The 19,040-nt window shown below is 45.9% G+C and overlaps 1 protein-coding gene across 1 annotated transcript; it reads right to left on the bottom strand.

The window, feature by feature from the left end:
* Positions 1–504: 504 nt before the first annotated feature.
* CBLN4 (cerebellin 4 precursor) lies at positions 505–8,824 on the bottom strand. The gene is made up of 3 exons (XM_032387607.1): positions 7,467–8,824; positions 4,294–4,410; positions 505–2,663 (listed from the first exon to the last, which is right to left on the bottom strand). The coding sequence occupies exons 1-3, from the start codon at positions 7,755–7,757 to the stop codon at positions 2,466–2,468; spliced, it is 606 nt and encodes a 201-aa protein (XP_032243498.1). The 5' UTR covers positions 7,758–8,824; the 3' UTR covers positions 505–2,465.
* Positions 8,825–19,040: the final 10,216 nt, after the last annotated feature.

Raw genomic sequence — 19,040 nt, 5'->3', positions numbered from 1 at the left:
CTGGAGTAAGAACCTGAGGCTTTCACTGGACCTCGTTGATGAGAAGTCTCATCTCTCGACTGGGGTTCCTCCCTCCTGCAAGTGTCCTCCCACATCTGATAGCCACAGCTTCAGTACCTTTTCATATTGAATTTTTCAGGGAGGTTTTGAATGGATTTTGCATTCCAAAATATATACACTGGAGCTTAGGGATTACGGTCAAGCCCATTGCCAACGTTCTTTTTATGTTCAGAAAAAAATCAAGAAAAATAAGGGCAAGCCCCAAAGGATGGCCACAAGCATATTTACATTAGACACTTCTACACTGGTCTATTTAGTTAAGCCCCACATTTTCTCTGTTCCATCATAGGTGTCTATTAATAATTCCAATACCCTGAGCCGTTTTGCCAAAACAATGACTAATAGTGTATTTATCCAAGTATAATCCAGTCTGCTGCAAGGTAGAGACGCAAGCCCTGAATACAGAGAGCCGGGGGGAGGTTATTTTAGAGCAGGTATATATTTGCGGAGGATGCCACTCATGTTTAGATGAAAGTCCCCCATGCAATACTGTTTTTCTCACATTACACAATCACCAAGGAGGAAAGTTTCTGACTGAAAGCCAGCTGGAGAGTGAATAACTTGCCAAGCAAAACACTGAGGATCCAACGCTAACATCTCCAGATAATTCTTCTTGGGGCGGGAGGACAGTGTTCCTGTGATGAATGAATATTTTGACTTGGTGATTAATCACAATTACGCTAGAAGACCTGACTACATGTCTCCTCCTACAGGGTCCTCTAACACCTTCCTTGCTGCCACCATCTACAGAAGGGGCTCTCCAAAATTGCTTTAATTGACAACAGACCAGGAAATTGAGCCAAAGCTCCAGATGTGACATCTATAATAATAGTTCCTCCTCAAAAGAAACCTGTGATCTTCTATTTGTCTTTTAGTGTTGTGAAGGTGGCGGAACTTTTCCCCGAAGTCTTCACGTTGAAAATAGCGGTCTCTATACCATGGCCACGCACTCATTCACTGAGCACCCTCGGGAGATTTTAGCCAATTTTTTCAACTTAACTACCTAAGAGTAAGTCCCTTCTGAAAGAAAAGTTTACAGAGTCCATCGATTTTCTTTTGGCAGGCTGACAACTCCTGGATTAGAACAGATTAAACACAGGGAAGCCTTCCCACGCCAATCCAGAGAAGGTTCTCCCCAGATTCCGAAAGCTTTTCTTAAACTCCGGGAAATGGAAACGAGAAGGGGGAAGGAAAGAAGGTTTGGTGAAAAGGGGGAAATAAACCACGGAGAATAATATTTCCTGAACCGAAAGGACAAAACAATTCAGCTAACATATATTAACCTTTATTCTATGACAGAGACATAAATAATTTTATGAATTCATATGACTTGTACAAAAGACAAAATAAGATATTGCACTAAGTTTAGATATGGGATATTTGGATTTAATATTAGCTAAACAGATAAATATATACAATTTAAGGAATTAAGGCAAAACCAGATGATACTTTCAAACACAACAGAAGGCTTGAAAAATAGGTATAATTAAAAACAAAGGCATCCCATCTCCAGTTAATAAAGTGGTCATGTCTAAGGGAAAAAAATCCCTTAGGTTTTTAATAAAGTGGTTATTATCCATCATGTTAATTCAAGCTGAGCAAGAAAGTATAGGATTTCCCATGGAGGAGGGCGGTTTGGTGGAGGTTTGGGGGCTGAGCACTTAGAACTCACGTAAGCAACTTTTTCCTTGTCAGATTTATGATCTATTCTTCCTATTAGAAAATATAATTTGGAAAATATGACTCTTTCACAAATATAATTAAAATACAACTATGAAGCATTCTTTTTTGTTAAGGGAAGTCATGTTGGTGATATCATAGGGTAACTTTGCGGGCAAGCCATTCGTTACCCTATTTGTAGAGAAGACACAAAGCCAGTCACTGAAAAACAACCCCCAGTTACTGTAAGAGAACAAAACAAACTGATTCCAAAGGAATAAAAACGAGTGTAATCAATATATCAACACAGCACACAGTTCTTTGGCAGTATCGCACTAACCGTTGATTGAAGTCAGAACTTGAGAGTTTTCTAATTCTTAGACCCGGTTGCCAGTCTTTTCTTAAAAACAAAGAAATAAAATTCCACATCTGCAACGAATTCAGTGATTCCAGGAAATTAAATTCAGAATAAACCTCGCAGACAGCTTTTGACTGTCACACTTGAGCACAGGTACATATTATGTCTGCTGAGAGTCCCCATCCGAGTATACGGAGACGCACACACACACAAAATAATCTGTGAGACTGTATATTGGTTCGGACAGGCCTAGAATCCTTAAAGAGAATCCATATTCACCCATGAGAAACCGATAAAAGACATCAATCCGAGGATGAGAAAATGATCTTCCAGTAACTCAGGGGTGGGCCACCCCTCCCCTGGATCAACATCACGGAGAAATCAAATCCTATAAGGGAAACACCAGAAAGCCAGAGAACGTGGAGTACTGCCAGCCTCCAACCAAGTTACCTTTCTCCAGTTTCAGGTAAACTTTATCCTCCTTATCCAGGTAGAGAAGCACACCGTTAGTAGCAGCTTCGCGAGTAACGTCTTTGTCCCCGGCAAAGGCAGATATTACTGGCTTCCCATTTAACATCAGGTTAACCTACGAGGGAAAAAAAAAATCACTGAAAACATCTACCAGGGCTAATGAATGATGTCTGAGATGACAGACCCAGTAAACCATCTGATGTTCAGCAAATTCATCCCCAGCGATGGCTGCACTTAGTAGGTCCACTGCCAACCACAGTGGCTGCACTTAGTAGGTCTACTGAGCTAATTTTCTTTTTTTTTTTTCAATTTCTCCCATAGAAATTTCCTGAAATGCTTACAAAATACCATCCGTGGACAGCAACCTAGCCTTGGGAAAACTGGCCTCCCTTCAACACATAAATTAAGCTTGCTGTTTTATTTACTTCTCACATTCAATAGCAATCTTTTGGTAATGAAGCAAGCCTGAGGCTTCCCGGTATATTAGAAAAAGAAGTCCAGTGCCCTTTTCTCTGATAAACCCAGATACAGCAAGATTCTACCAACACATTTTTCAGGTTACTAAACCTGCAACAGGCATAGTGCTGAAGATCATTTGAAATTATGGAATGTGTGTGTGTGTTGGCGGGTGGTGTTCTGTTTTTTTCTTTTTTCCCTGATAATGTGTATTAAAAATAATAAATGTACATTATTAAATGTGTATTAAAAAATAATAATCACCACCATAGTGAAGATTTTAATGATGGATAATTAGCAAAGAATCCATAATTAATAAACTCAAAATTATTAACAAATAATAAACTCAAAATTTTCTCCCGACTACAGTTTTGATTATACTGTGTTAAACATTACATAAATTTCCAAATATCGGGGCTTGAGAAAAGCTTTTCCATGCTAGTAAATTTCTTTACTAGATAGTCATTCCTTTTATGTTAAAAAAGTACTGCCTAAATTAAATCTGAGGATGATCAATTTACCCATTCGCTAGAAGCTGTGAAAGTGGTAGGAGAGTGTGTAATCCACCTTTCACGTAGCCATAGTATACAACACACACACTGAGCATAAGATAAAGAGAATGCTAGAATTCCATAGACATGCATTGGTATTATTGGGTGTTAGCATATTTGAATATTCTAGGAACTCGTCTTTGAGTGTAAGGTCAAGCCTATTACCTGAGAAAGGACAACACAAAATATGTTGCTAACTGTGGAACTGAAATTTCTGAGAATTCACTAGTTTTCAGAGTAACTGAGGATAAACTATTTAAAGCATACGCAGAGGAATGCCCTTTCGTAAAAAGTGTATTTTTTCTAATGGTTAACTGTAGCTCAAAATTTCTAACAATGATGGCAAATTTGTTTTATTTAATATGTACTTGTAAAGTTCTGCTAGTCTTACAAGTTTCTTCCTTACAAGTTCAAATAATTTTTGCACATTTAATGAAATCAAGATCTTATAAAGAGATTTGTGCCACTGAGTTTTTAACTAAGGCATGTTTTCCAAATGGTTGGTTGTTATTAAGGTAATACATTCTACCGTTTATTTTTCTCTATGTTTCTTGTCATAGCCTTAATGGATGTAATAAAGAAGAAAACTGGAAATTAAGTGTTTTAAAAATAAACTATAAAGATGGTTGTTTATTTTTATAATGAAAACACATCTTTGGATAAACACTTAAATACATAACCCACTGCCAATAAACACGGCCGTTTGGGGGTAGAGAGGGAGCAGTTGAAAACACATACCTGGATTGTTTGGCTCTGGTAGACTTTAATTACATGAAAGCTGAAACTGTAAATTCCTTTTCTTGGTGCTACAAAGACAGACTCCAGGGTGAAAAAATTACCCACGTTTACTAGGATCTACAAATAAAAATAATAAGTAACAGTATATTATTAACAATAATCTCTTCTGTAAGTTTCCTTCCTTCCTTCCATCTTCCCCTCCCTCCTTCCCTCTCTCTTTCTCTATCTCTCTCTCTTTCTCTCTGTCTCTTTCTCTCTCTTTTTCTCTCTTTCTCTGTCTCTTTCTCTCCCTCTCTCTCTTTCTAGCTTTCTTTATTTCTTTCATAAGTAGTTTAAGAAACCATAGAGAATAAAACATTGAGTTCTACTCTTTTCCTCTTTGGTGACTTGGGAAACAGATTTGTGAAATGGAAGGTTTTTCTGTCTTTTAAATGGTAGAGGAAAAAAATAAAGTAACTGCTTTGTATTCATGCCTCAATTTCCAGCAAGGCCTGATGGCTCTGGAAACAACTAGGTAACACGGAGGACTTATAAATATTAGCTTTACCTTGAGAGCCAGATAAAAGGCATCTGCCCTGTATTTATATTCCCATCCTCTACAAGCCTTAGCAATGTCCAGAGATGACGTTTCCAAGACAGCCAATCGGCATCCATGGGCTCTCTGCAGTCATTCCTGGACATATCACATAGAGGCCTGGGCACCCCCTCCACCCTGTGACATAATCCATGACACTGAATAGTGCACAGACTAATCTGAATGCCTGGCCCTCCCCTGAGCCTCCGCCAAACCTCTCCTAAGATCCATGGCCATTTTTTCAGTCCTGTGCCATCTAGGCCTTAATTATAATATTTTGGCAATGACTCAGCCTTTGCAGGCTGCCAAAAGTAGAGCATGAATAAGGACAGACTGTGAAATTGGTGGCCTTCTTGTGTTCCTGCCAGTGTTATCCGTTATCCTCTTCTCAATCACCTGCTCTTTATTTAAACTTCAAGGGTCAAAAATGAAAAGTAAAATAAGGCACTATTTCCTAAGAAAGCAGCAATGCATTTTGTATTCCAAGATGTGCAGCCTGTTTCTACTGCTTATGAAATTAACTCTGAATTTCAATAAGTGACCTCTTAAACCAAATTTGCAAATGTCACATAAGTCAGTCCCTTCCTATGAGAAGGAGAGTGAGAATGTTTGGGGGTGGGAAGTTGTAAAATGACTGGGGTTTATTCCATTTCTCTCCAAGAAATGAATATATAACTGGCATTCAAAAAAATCAGATGTCCCTATAAGGATACATTTCCACTGTATCAGTGGCAATCTGCCACTATCTCTTGTAAATGCTACATTCGTGCCAATATTAGGCCTTTTGCATAATTCCCTAAAAACATACTATCATCTCTGAGCAATGCACCAGAATAGAGTAGCGGGTCAAGTTGATGTACCAGGTTCAACCCTCGACTTAAAATACATGTATGTGTATAATTTTATTCTGAGAGTTCACCTTCTTCCAAATAATCCTCAGATTTCTTTCTCTGACCTGATGATCAATGATCTTTCAGCAACGAATCACCAGCTATGCAATAATCCCCAGCAGAGCTGTTACAAAGATTTTTCTCAAGCACATTTAAAATAATTTGGGGTACTTAGCGGGGACTTCCTGACTCAGATACAAGTAGCATAATTCATTAGCAATAATGGGAATGTCTGATTAGTGTTGACTACACACAAGGCTGGATGTTGACTCTACATTGTAATTGGAGCATCCCAGCACATACAGATTTATAACTAAATGTGTCTTGTGTTCTCTGAGATGCACAGTTCCCCAAACAGAAGAACAAATCCTCTCCTCTTCTAACTGACAGAAAGGTCATGGAAAAGAAGGCATTTTACAGTGCCATGTCCACAACGTCCAACATTTAATTAATGCATTGAAATATAAACCAGGGGTGGTGCTAGACTTTATTTCCATCAGGATGGAAAATACTGCACCAAAACCCCAAAGGGGCTGCTTCATTCTTTAAAAATTATAGCTATCTGATAGTAAGCCCCAGAGAAGCATTCTCTGCCTGGCCAGCTGGAGAGTGCATTACTTAGGAACAATTAAGTAAGGAATGGAAATGTCACCTCTTTCCTTCCCTGGCACACACTGCAGTACCACTTAACCTGTGTTCCCACACATGTGTCTTTGCATACAACTGTGCACTACACAAGTGACTATGGAATTTAAAAGACTCTGGGTGCTGTTAGGGTTGAACTTACAACCCCGGAGTCAGTTTCCAGTTTTAAGACTGCTTGCTAAAGCTAAGCTGATACCCCTGGGGTTTCTCATCAGCCAAACCCCAGAGCTCCAGCCACAGATTTCATCAGTTCCTCTCCACCCCCTACCCTCAACCCCAAAGTCTGTCTTTCCCCAGTAACTTGCAATTCTCTGAAAGGACCGGAGCAGGGGAAGGGAGCACCGGCTCCCCAGCGCTTCCCAATGGGAGCTCCCTGCAGCTGCCCTCCCTCTCCTTCCACAACTTTTCTCCAAGTACCACAGAAAGGCTTTCTGCTGCAAAGGCGCCTGCAGCGTGTGAGGGGATCCTGGCAGCAGAAAGGTGGGCGAGACCTGACCCACGCCATCACTGCCTGCCCTTGGCAGCCACCTGCGAGAGCTCTGCAGAGAACGTGGACCCCCAAAGCTCTCCTTGGGGAGAAGCTTCTCCACCTGGGGGGGGGAGGGACAAATCATTTATCTGGAGACCGCGAGGGGACCGCGCTGGAACCGCCTGGGCAGCACCTGCAGAGGAGTCTGAGCCGGAGGGGGGGGGGGGGGGGGGCAAGCTCTGGCCAAGAGATCTCGAGGTCCAGGGACCAGCCTCCCGCCGGCTCCTATGGACCTGTTGCTGTGAAACTCGCCCCAAGCTCTTGTGGCTGGGCTCTGCGCTCCCAGCCTCTCCCCCTCCTTTCTCTCCGGAGGCCAGGAGGGAATGCGGGCAGGGGCGGTGGTGGGAGAGACAGAAGTTCCAGACCCAGACCTATTTGGGAAGGCGAGTGCCGAAATGATCCTCCACATCCCAGTCAGACCAACTTAGCCTGAGCAGGCAGCCTGGGTCTCTGGGCTGCCAGAAGATCGACCCCCCCCCCCCCCCCACCACCACCCATACACACACCCGGTGCCCTGCATCCCTCAGGGTCTGACCTGATCGAAGTAAATGATGCGCGTCTTGTTGCTCATCTCCGACGGCTCATGGTTGGTGCTCCGCACCGCCGAGAAGGCGACCTTGGAGTTGGCCGCCCGGACCGAGATCCCCAGAGGGGAGGAAGAGGAGCCCTTGGAGTCCGTGGCCGGGTTCGAGTCGCACACCACCAGACACTTGCCCTCCAGCACAATGGGCTCCGTGTCGTTCTGTGCCCAGACGGGCAGCGCCGGCAGGGTGAGGGCCAGCAGCACGGCCGGCACCACGGACAGCGCCCGGCTCCCGGAGCCCATGGTGAGGCGCGTGGGCAGCCGCAGCCGGCTGACGCTCCCGCTCGCCCGCTTCGCCTCCAACCCCGGGACCCCGGCGCTCGGGAAGATGCCAGTAGCTAGATCGACAGCGCTGCGGGAACGGCGGCGGCGGCGGCGCGCACACTTCCCCCAATTCTGTGGTTTGAAGTCAAAGTCTCCGCTCGCGCTCTCTCGCGGGCTCTGTTACCTTTGTCCTTTAAGGAGCTCATGCAGAACCCCCTACCCCACCCTCCTCCGCCCAAGAATCAGCCCTGCCTGGGGCCCCTGCACCCACCCTTGTTCCTGGACATCTAAAAGTCACCACACCCTCACATTCACAACTCAAAGAGGAAAACGGTAATAAATTCTCACCCCAAACCCAAGCACCCCCAGGTGGACGACGGAGCAGGAAAAACAAAGGAGACTCAAAGAAAAGCCTCGGGGGTAGGTGGGTGCCGAGCGGTGCGGCTGTCGGTCCTGTACGCGTCCGGCTTGCGGCAGGGACGAATTACAGAGGCAGAAGGTGTTTCCCGGACTGAGGAGAACGCGAGGCTGTGTTCATGGCCAGGACTCCGGCGACTCCCACTTTCGCCTCGTCCGAAATTCCCCACACCTCGGCGCCTCTCGGACGTCGGCAGGTAGGCAGCAGCCAACCGGGTCCCGGGCACGGAGAGCACCGGTCCGCGGGATCAGTTCCAGGGCGCAGGGCGGCTCGGCGGCGGGGTCCTCTCCAGCCGCTGCCGCGCGCCCCGAGTCCCTGCGCACAACTTTGTCCTCGCGCAGCCGGGAGGGCGCCAGGCGGGCACACGCGCGCTATTTATAGGAGCGCGGCGTCCGGCCGGCTCGGCCTCCAGCTCACGCCGCTGGCTCCCGGGAGAGGGGGAGAAGGAGTCGAGTGACCCCAGCGAGCGGCTCCCGCCCGGCGTTGAACGCACCCCGGAGCAAGCGCGGCTCACACCGCAGCTGTCTGCCGAGGTCCGAGGCCACCCAGCCCGGGGAGCGCGCGGCGCGGAGAGTGTGTGCCCAGAGAGACGCGCGCACAGCCCCGCGCTCGCCCAGCTCCGCGCCTGCTCGCCCCTCCTCGGTCTGGGCGGGCAGAGGGGGCTGCGGCTCTCCTCGCCCCTCCCCAGCGCCGGACTCCGCCGCCGAGCGCTCTCCGAGCCGAGCGCGGGGCTGCCCGCCGGGGCCGTGCAGCCGGCTGCGCGCTGCCCGGGACCTGGGGACCCGCCGGCGTCCCGACCGCGGCTGGCCCAGAGCCGGCCCCAAGGAGCCCTGGCGCCTGGCGAGCTCTGGGGAGCCTCGGGGCGGACCAAAGCCGGCGGGGGCCGCTGGGAGGAGGTGCCCGATGCCTTCCGCTCCGGGAAGACGAGCCTCAGACGCTGCAGGGGCGAACCCACCCACACCGCGAACCCACCCCAAGCCAGGCCAGAGGAAGAGTGAGAGAGAGTTAACAGGGCAAGAATGAGTCCTCCGAAACCGTACCCCTAAAAAAAAAAAAAAAAAAAAAAAGCCAACTCCACTCTTGAGAATACAGCACCCTCTTGATGTGCCACCCTCCCCTCTGGGCCACCCCACTGTCATCTTGGCCTCTGACCGGCAAGATTTATCTTTTCCTTTCACAGCCACCACTGGGACGGAAGGGCTTTCTCTGTCTGGCTGCGTGAACTTGGCCAAGTCACTTACTCTATCTGTGAGGGCAGGACTCCACTATGCAAGGTCCTGTCAGCCCTCCAGTTCTATCATGCTTTGGGGTCCTGTCACTCTCTTCCCAAATGCCTTTTAGACTTCCAGCTGACAAAGGGCAGGTACCGAATCTTCTAGCAAAACAGCATCCCCAGCAGCCATTCCTGACTAATTATTAATCGAAGGGATGTTTGTTGAACAATGTCCCCCAGAGAGATGGCTCCCCTGTTCCTTCCTGAGTGAAGGGCATCCTCATGAACATGGATTCAAGCCCCTCCACAACAGAAGCCAGACCTGTATCTTCAGTCTGGGAGGGTCCTTCATAAGGGCTGAGTGTTGAACCATAAGCACCACACTGCACCTCCGGTTGTTAAAACTGCAAATACTTCTACTGCTTGGTATTTCTCTGGCCCCCATTCCCCCATAATCTTGCAACTAGATGAGTCCATGCCTGGAGCCAGAGGCCCTCCCAGATGCTGCTCCAGAACAGTGCTCTGTTCTGACTGGCAAGTGCTCTTTGTCCTAATGCTGACTATCACCAATCTAAGCTACAGCCGAAGATGGCCACCATTTCCCCAAGCACTGATGTCCCACCCTAAACCTACCACGGCTTTTCACATAAACCCTTCCTACCCTGAGTAACTCTCTTCAGGCTCTTACCACAGTCGGTCTGGATAGCAGCTGCAATTTCCTCTCACCTGATGCTGTTTTTTGAAAGCAGAGCCTGGATCTAATTTGGTTCCTCTTTCTCTCCTGTAGGGGTAAGCACCCTGCCTTCCTTTTCCAGGACAGCTGCTTAGTAACTGAGACCTGGTTTGTTCAACTGCAGGCTGGAAAGGGTTTGAGAAGAAAAGCTCTGTTGGTGACAGAGTTGTTAAGTACCCCATAAGCTATCTTCCTCACCAACCCCAATATACTCTCTGCATCTTTTCCTTCTCTGGGCATCTTCCTTCCTGCAAGAACTCAGATTTAAAGAAATCTTTTGCCCTCCCTCCTCTTTTCCTCACCAAAAGTATTTATTTCACAGCCCCCAAATCTAGCAGACTGATCATATTAAGGACCCCATAATCATTATGGAATGACTGGATGCTTCCAGATAGAATGGAACATTCATTTACCTAATAGTATAAGCTAGTATAAAGGAATCTCTCTCAGTAAAATTCAAATTCTAAGCCTCCTAGATAACCAGAGATGAAAATTTTGGTTTTCTATAAAAGATGTTCCCCTATTCAGGATGTTGTGACAAGGAGGAACACTGCATTTCCTGTTGACTCTTACTAAGAGAAGTGATCTGACGCTGTGAATCATAGGGTCCTGTCTCCCTTCCCACCACAGCTGATTGAACAGGCGTAGCCTGTGCGTTCTAGGGCTGTCAAGCCATTTGATACCAGAAGCCCATGACTGGTACATCCTGACTAGCAGATGAGCTGGGGCTGCCAGATTTTCTCTCTTTGGGATCTGAATGAGACACTGAGATGAGGTAAGCACTGGGTCCTGCAGAGGTCTCCAGTCTCCTGAACTAGCCATGGAAGGGCCACATGCAGGCTGACACAGAGGAGCATGTTGGAAGAAACAGAAGAACTGACCACACTTACAGACAGAAGCCAGTTCTGGAGACTGTGCACTTCTGGACACGATGAAGCGGGGGTGGGGGGCAGCCAACAGTGAATCTCCAGGCCTGATTCCTACTCACAAGAAGCCCAGCAACACTTTCATCTAAGGTTGGGTTCCTTGAGAACTGCCTGTGTCCTTGCGATAAAACCCACTTCACTTGAGCTCATTTTAATAGCCCACTCCTGTTCCTCACCATCCCAAATCCTCATTAGAACAACATCCCAGCAATCATACTACATCCGGCCATGCATCTCCTGCCAACAGACATTAACAAATCCAATCCCCTGCCTATGGGAAATGTTGTCCTAACATTTGGGGAAAGGAAGAATCACCTGCTCCTCACCTTCACCTCCAGCCCCAGCATCCCCAGGACAAAAGAAGCAGAATCATGTCCAAATCCGCAGCACAGATCTGTTCCTTCCTTTTCCTTTTTTTCAGTTGAAAATGTACTATTAGAAAACCTAGTTGTGTTCTGAATGTTTCCCTGTTCTGAGATTTCCCGATTGTACTTGATGCCCAGAAATTTTGTTCCTAGACCTCTAATGATTCCATTTCTCTGCAGTTGGGCTCAACTTGAAGTAAATTGGTAAAGTACATTAGAATCTGAACTGGTCTTGCATAGGAAAGACTACTCCCGAGGTCAGTAAATTCCATGACTAATGGTCTAACCATCCCTTAGAGAAACCAAGTTCCAAGCAAGCCCAAGATAGTAAGGATCATGAGTGATTTTCTGTTTCTGAAGAAAATGTCTCCAAGAAGGCAAAGGCAGACACAGGGTATCCACCTCGAAGGACCTTACCTGAAAAATAACCCCATGGTTGAATGCAAGAAGACTCTGTGCATCATGTAGCACACAGCGTCCGAGGTCAGTCAGGCCAAAGGTGGAAAATCGAGAGAGAGAGAGCAGTGAGAGAGACTCACATCATCACCAGACTAAGGTCCACTGGGACACTTAATTACCCTTTGCTCTCTACAGTGATAGTTATCAGCCCAAGCAAACATGATTCTTCCAGGGAGAATAAGTATCTTGAGGATAAAAAGGCTCTGTGAATAACCTTTATGACATGAATCCTGAAAGTTTCAGAGCAGTGTTGAGTAAATCCTCAGGACTCCCTCTGGAAACAGCCAGACTACTGACTTGCTTTGTATGAAGAAGGTATTCTGGGGGAAAGTAGATGGGTGATTTAAAAATCATTTCTAATTGATTTTACGATTTAAACATTGTTTGAGACACTTCATCTCTGCAGTCCCCTCCAATCACCACACTGGACAACAAGGTCCAAGTCTAAGGTGGCAGCAAGCAGGCAGGCTTCTGGGTTATAGTCACAGACAGACTCTAATGCCTCTCTTCCACCTTCCCATAATACCCTGTGCTCGTGCCATTCATTATATTTTTCACAATTTTCCAAAGTTGTTGATTTATTTGTTGTGTTTTCCATGCATGATCAACTCCTCAGGAGCCCAGGATTTAGCAGAGAGCCAATAAGCAGGGATGAAAAAACAAGTTTACTGAAAAAGTAACATATCATTGCCCTTATTTCTCATAGAGGAAATATACCATTTACTCTCTGATACAAGTATGATAGGGAAAGTAAAATTCTTTCTAAAATTTTGAGGGGCTTGAAATGTTTAGTCCATCTGTAGTTACTAAGAATGGAAAGCCAATGAAGCACAAAGGGGATTTACTGGAAGGACCTTCACAGAGTCCAAGGGCAGAACTGAGCTTTGGGAATGGAATGAAGCCTTGTAGATAACCCAAAACATTGCCTGCCTCTCTCTCTCCCCCCCCCAACTCTCTCTCCCCCTTCCTCCTCCCTCTCTCTCTATCCTCTTCCTCTCCATCTCTCTATTCCTATCTTCCTCTCCCTCTCCGTGGCACATCTGTGTTATTCTTTTGCTCACTGCAATCTAGCTTCCTCTGAAGCCTACATGATGGACAATGACAATGAACACTCCCAACTTTACACACAGCAGATCCATCCGCCCAGAGGACACCCCAGAATCCCAGGGAAGAGACTCACCGCCCCATCTGATATTAAATGCCCACCCCTTGGCCAGAGAGGCAGAATTTGAGTGCACACCACTGATTCCAGCAAGCAGGTGTGCCGCCGGAGCGGGGCCAAGGGGAGAGGATAGGCCCTACAGGAGAGATGCAAGCGGTATGTAGTGGCGTGGAAAAGAAAAGATACGGATTCACCCGTACGGTGTGATCCCATGTTAACGGTCTGTAAGTCCGTACAGACACAGATATGCTTGAATAAGCAGAGGGAAAAATATGAAAAGCTAGACAGCAAACTGTTCGCTTTCCAGGAATGGACAGAAGGAAAGAAAACCCCCTATTAAGGTGGCTCAGACCTTTATTACTGGAATGGCCACAGCAAACATATAGGGTATTATGGTTTGCATTTAAAATATATTTTTCTTAATATTTTAAATTTAATTCAAGTTTGGAGAGAAAAGGAACTAACATGCTTTCTCATATGCGGGATTGGCTGAACGGCAATTTTTTTTATTTTGTTATATTGATCCAACTCTAAAAAATCATTCACTCAAAGTCTAGGAAGACACCCAGACAGAGAAAGCCTCACAGTATACATTTAAGAAGAATAATTACATTGCAACTAATAAAGAAAGCTCTGATCACATCTTAGATTCAACTCGGCACTTTATGTAACAGGTAGGGGAAGCCCTAGTTCAGTGCACGATGCGTGCCTGGCCACCGTTAGTTTCTGCTGCATACATGAGGAGGGTCTGAATGCAGAGTCCAAACCAATGGGCCCTACTTGTAAGCATCTCCCGGGAGGCTTACCATCAAGGCAGACTCTCTGTTCCTACTCTGAGATGATGATTTTAGCCCATGAACTGGGAATATGTTTATTAACTAGCACCTGGTGACTGTGAAGCAGATGGTGCTTTGACTTTGTAGATGCGGCTGGTGGGGTGCATCCACCAAGGGTCCATCTGCAGTTGGGCTGATTAGCCTCTTGGCTGAAAACAGGGTATTTAGAATTATCTTCATCTCCTACTAGTTTGATGTCCATGGGGAAAGTTAGAAACCTTCCTTTAGCCAGGAAAAATGCAATCATAAAAATAATATCCAGTTCCCAGCTCCCTATAGGTGCTGAACAGGGAAATGTATGCAGGGCACCTAGCAGAGTATCGGGAATGCAGGACGGGCTCAATGAAATGTAGTGATTATTACCATTAATTTGTGGAATCTACCAATGACTAAAGGTGGGTGATGCACCGCACACCCTGGACCAAGGCCCATCAACTGCATTGCACTGGCCACAAGTCAACCTCACAGACGTTGTAACAGGGAAGGACATAGCGTGCCCACGTGTGAGAGAGACTCGAGGTTCAGACACCCAGTGCAGAGACGGGAAGCAAAGCCGAGTTGTCGGGGCAAGCATCACCACGGGGTGGAGGCCGAACTGCAGGGCTCAAGGCACCAGGCAGGTTTGTGAGTCCCCGACAAGGGACAAACAGCTCGATTTTCTTTCGCTTTCTTTCTTCCTCATTCTCTTAAGCACTGGGTCTCATCACTCAGAGTATCTGAAAGAAGCATTTAGCAGAAAGAGATTCTCCAAGGTGAAAATTACACAGAAAGTCAAGTAGAGCTGGGCACAGTCATCACAGCAACAGCGGAATGAGAGAAATGTTGCAGTTGTCAAATGCCCAGGGGTCCTCAGAGCCCGTCCTCAGAGCCGGACGGAGGTATCTTAAGGAGCTGGTAGTCCAACTAGTTATTTGGCAGCTGGAGGGTCCTAGACACTTTGAAGTGTCCTGGGTTTAACAGGATGCATTTCAGAGAGAAAAGAGGGAAAGGGTTTCATTCCAAAAGGTGACCCTCCTCCCCACTGACTGCACTCCACGGGCACCTGTCAGAGTGTGAGGCCCGCGGGACATGCATTTCTGCGGAGATGGCTTCCTCTCTGATATGAGCATCTTGCATCACTGAGCATGATTCTAGTGTTTATGGAGAAGTCTTTTCCCCACCATGGCCACTAGAAGCCAGCCAACCACTTGATCTGATGCCCAGCAGAAGGAACAGCAACCTATTTCTCCTCTCAAGGGAGAGCTGACTGGGGTAGCTCCCTGAGAGAATTCCAAGGATTCTCAAGGGCAAGTCTGACTCCAAGCAGTCTCTCTCCCTTGTGCACTACCTTTAGAATCTAATCCTCGAATATAATGCAACTCCACTGGTTTTTTTCCTTTTGTTTGGGGAAAACTCAAAAAAAAAAAAAAAAAGTTGCTGATAATGTCTCCCAATTAATTGCCACGATTCATCGGAGAGATAGACCTTATGACCCCCATTTCACAGATGGGGGGAAATAGAGGGTCTGAGTGGCTGCAGCCAGAGGGTGCTCTGCTAGTAAGTGGCAGGGGCAGGATTTGACTGCAGGACACCTGTCTTCACGCCCAAAGCTCTTTCCCCGACAGCATACAAGAAAGGTTGAAACAAAAATGCAAGGGGATTCTAGCAGGTTCAGAACTATTTTTTGCCAGTTGAAGGACACCAAACTCAGAAGAGAAATTGCTTGTGTTCCCAGAATTATTAATATCAGTAGAGGGCATGTGGGAATGAAACTTATGGCAGAGGAAGAAGATAGGCTTCAAATCACAGAATGTTTAATAAAAGCTACCGACCATAAATGCAAGGTGGAGGAGCATATATGTACATGCACGCACACATGCATACATATTAAATATATTAAATAAATTATATATGAAATATTATGTATATAATTAAATAAGTAGTTAGATCATCTTATGACCTTCTCCTAGCTTTCTGTGCTTTTCATTTAGAATGAAAGTGGCAGTTTTACATTCCTTGGTCTTGTTATGTGACTCAGAGTATCTACTACACCAAAAGTTTCATGAGGACAGAGGTGGGCTGCCTTTTCCTTATTATAATCAATGCCCTCAGAACAGTTCCTAGCACAGAGCACAGGCGTATTAGATGTTCATGGAAGTTCGTGAATCAAGTGGTGTGGCTACCTTCTCTGAGTGTATTTCCAGTTATAACACTAGATAGTTGCAAAAATCAACTTATGTTTTTCCTCTAATTCTCACTAATTATTTATGATGTGTAAGAAGCCATCCTTCCGTACTTGGAATTTAATATGTTTCTGGAAAAAGTACTGTTAAGTTGCCCTTCCTTTCCTGGACACCCATTTCCACAGCTGTTCCTTGTTTTCCACTCCTCCAGCTGGGGTATGAGTGTTTTACTTCTGGCCACCTTACCAGCTCAGCCTCTTTCTTTTCTGTCATGGGGGTTGTGAAAATGCTTCCTTTGCTAGGTGTGGCCTCAGTGAAGCCAAATCCCCCTGCTCTGTCTTTTGCCTGCTAATTGGGTACCTGCAGGATTCCAGGAACAAGTCCAAGGTGATGGGCTATGGCTTCTGAATCTGTTGGCTTCTGGCTATTTCAGCTGGTGGCGAGCATCCTGAATGACAAACAGTACACCAACTAACTTGACTTTCTTGGCCATCTGTCTGTTGGCTAAATAACTACCTCTTGGATAGACCAACTCATCACTTAGGCAGCTGGTGTTTTGGCGATTGACTGAGCTGGGTCCAATATTTCCTGACCATAAAAAAAAAAAAAAAAAATGAATTTCGCAGAGCTTTACATGGACTTTGTAGAGTCTTTATAAAGCAAAAATAGATAAGAAAAGCCAAATGAGTAAGGAAATAGATGGACTGTGCTTTAGAGCAAAGCTTTTGAAGGCATGAGTCACTTTAAATTTCGCCCCTTTGTGACTGTATTTTATTCTCTCTCCCTTTGCCTTTCCATGTTTCCTTTGCTTTTCTTTTCTAACCATCTTCCTATCATTTTTTTTCCTGAAGTTCCTAGTCTTATACTCCCTTCAACCAATATTTAATTAGGCCTTGGTGTGTACTAGGTAAGAGTAGCTAACCTAAGTGTCTTCGGGGGCTGTGGCAGGTACATGCTGTTCTTCTTGGTTGCTCAGTATCAGAAACCCCTCCCCCACGTCTACAGACTCTTCCTCTTTTATGAAACAGAGCCCGTCTCCCACCACAGAACCCGAACATGCCAGGTACTCATTTTCCAGCTTCTCTTGCACTTAGGGTGCAAGCGTGTGACCCACGCGCTGCAAATCAGACACACCTGCCCCAGACACTGAATGAGAAGTGTGTGAAGGGAGCAGGGACCTCCCAGAACCCCTTCTAGGGAAAGCAGCAGCAGGGGCAGTGACTCTGGGGCAGGAACCAGCATCACGTATCCACAGCAGGTGATAACATGAGCAGCAGGCTATGGGGTCTACGGTCGGGAGCCCCCATCCTGTCTGGGTGGTCACCGTCCTGCAGCAGAAGCCAGACCAAGGTGTCACTCCCGCCCTCATCACCTCTAACCCGCGTCTCTAGTCCACTACTGAAGGAGCCAATATATGTTAATAAATTCCTCTTCTACTGAAATGAGTCAGAGTCAGCCTTGGTGGCTTGAAAATAAGAGTCCAGCTGAATACTGGACACTGAAGCTAATCGGGAACCATAAATGGCTGACCCCAGCAGGAGATAACTGTAAAAAGCCGGAGGACCTATGACTCCTCTCCAGCAGGCAGCCGCTAGTAAACCTCGTACTAGATGAACCTGGCAATGATCTTTCAACAGAAAGACAAAGTCAGATATTTTGGTGAAACCTTCACTTCTGGATGTTAGCGACTAGTTCAAAAATGTTAGTGAGCTACCCAAAACATGGCTGTGAGATACAGAGAGCTCAAGGATGGCCAGTGTGTAACCTCTTTACTTTTAACTTTTTACTTCTAAGAAGTATTCAGAATACCTGTAATAAAAAGGCTTCCTATTTCCCCTCTGCGCTCTACATTTTACAGGAATTCAGTGAAGTCACAGATTTAAATAGAACATTGTCTGAGGACTAGGATGGTGTGAATGGGAACAGCATACACTAATACCAAATGACCACATAAGCTCACAGCATCCCGATCCAAGCCACCAGCCAATCAAAATGTGTGAACCATGTAAAATCTGCCGCCTCAGATACTGCCCTCTGTCTCAGAGAAGCATCCAAATTATCTCCTGATGTCCCCCTGCTGCTGTAACTGGGCACAGGCTCTGTTTAGTGCCCCAACCCCACAAGCCAAGGTCTTAGGCTGGTGCATCTCATTGGTGGGACCTATATCTAAGCATAGCTGCAAGGGAAGCTGGACACATATGTTCCTGGCATTTTTCAGCTTCTAAAGTGGGAGGTGATCCTTCCTCTCGCCAAGATTCATAAGATGTGCAATTCCCCAAACATAGGGGTTCAGATGCTGGTGGCCAAAACCATCCCCCAAGCCTGACTCCCCACCTACCCCTTCCATCAGCAGAGGAAGAATCAGACAATAGCCACCAAAAATGGACTATGATTTCTGAAAAATTAAAGTGAAATTATATATTACATTCTGAAAGTACACTTGGCTTGATTCACTTTCTTTTAAGATTCTACCTGTTGTCACCCTATTGCAGTTGTATTCACTAGTGTTCCCCAAAGTAGGATCTTTATCAGAATAACCAAGAAAACATTAAAAATGCTATAGATTCAGGGATGCCTGGCTGGCTCAGTCAGTAGAGCATGTGACTCCTGATCTCAGGGTTGTAAGTTCAAACCCCACCCCATGTTGGGTGTGGAGATTACTTAAAAATAAAATCTTTAAAAAAAAGTTACAGATTCAGAGGGTAAGTCCAGACCCACTGAATCAAATACTCTAAGGATGGGGTCCTGGGAATCCATATGTTAAAGCTTCCTTGGTGATTTTAATATGATAATTAGTGATTAATGTTTAATGATTTTAATGTTTAATGTTGTATCCACCTAGTACAGGTATCTTTCAAATGTGAAGATGGAAGAAGAATCCTTGGATTAAACTGAGGTCACTTAGCATGGTGCGTGGGCATCTTATTTTTACATGCAAGCATATGCCTTTCCACTGGAAACCTGCTCCCCTCCATATCAATGCTGCAA

This window comes from Phoca vitulina, unplaced genomic scaffold (assembly GCF_004348235.1).
Source record: "Phoca vitulina isolate PV1807 unplaced genomic scaffold, GSC_HSeal_1.0 scaffold50, whole genome shotgun sequence".
Taxonomy (NCBI): Eukaryota; Metazoa; Chordata; class Mammalia; order Carnivora; family Phocidae; genus Phoca; species Phoca vitulina.
This window is presented reverse-complemented; position numbering and strand designations above follow the sequence as displayed.

Coding starts and splice junctions, on each gene's coding strand:
- CBLN4 (XM_032387607.1), bottom strand. CDS start 7,757: ATGGGCTCCGGGAGCCGGGCGCTGTCCGTGGTGCCGGCCGTGCTGCTG. Junction 4,411..7,466: donor GCATCATTTACTTCGATCAG/GTCAGACCCTGA, acceptor TTTTATTTGTAG/ATCCTAGTAAACGTGGGTAA. Junction 2,664..4,293: donor ACCAGAGCCAAACAATCCAG/GTATGTGTTTTC, acceptor TTTCCCTCGTAG/GTTAACCTGATGTTAAATGG.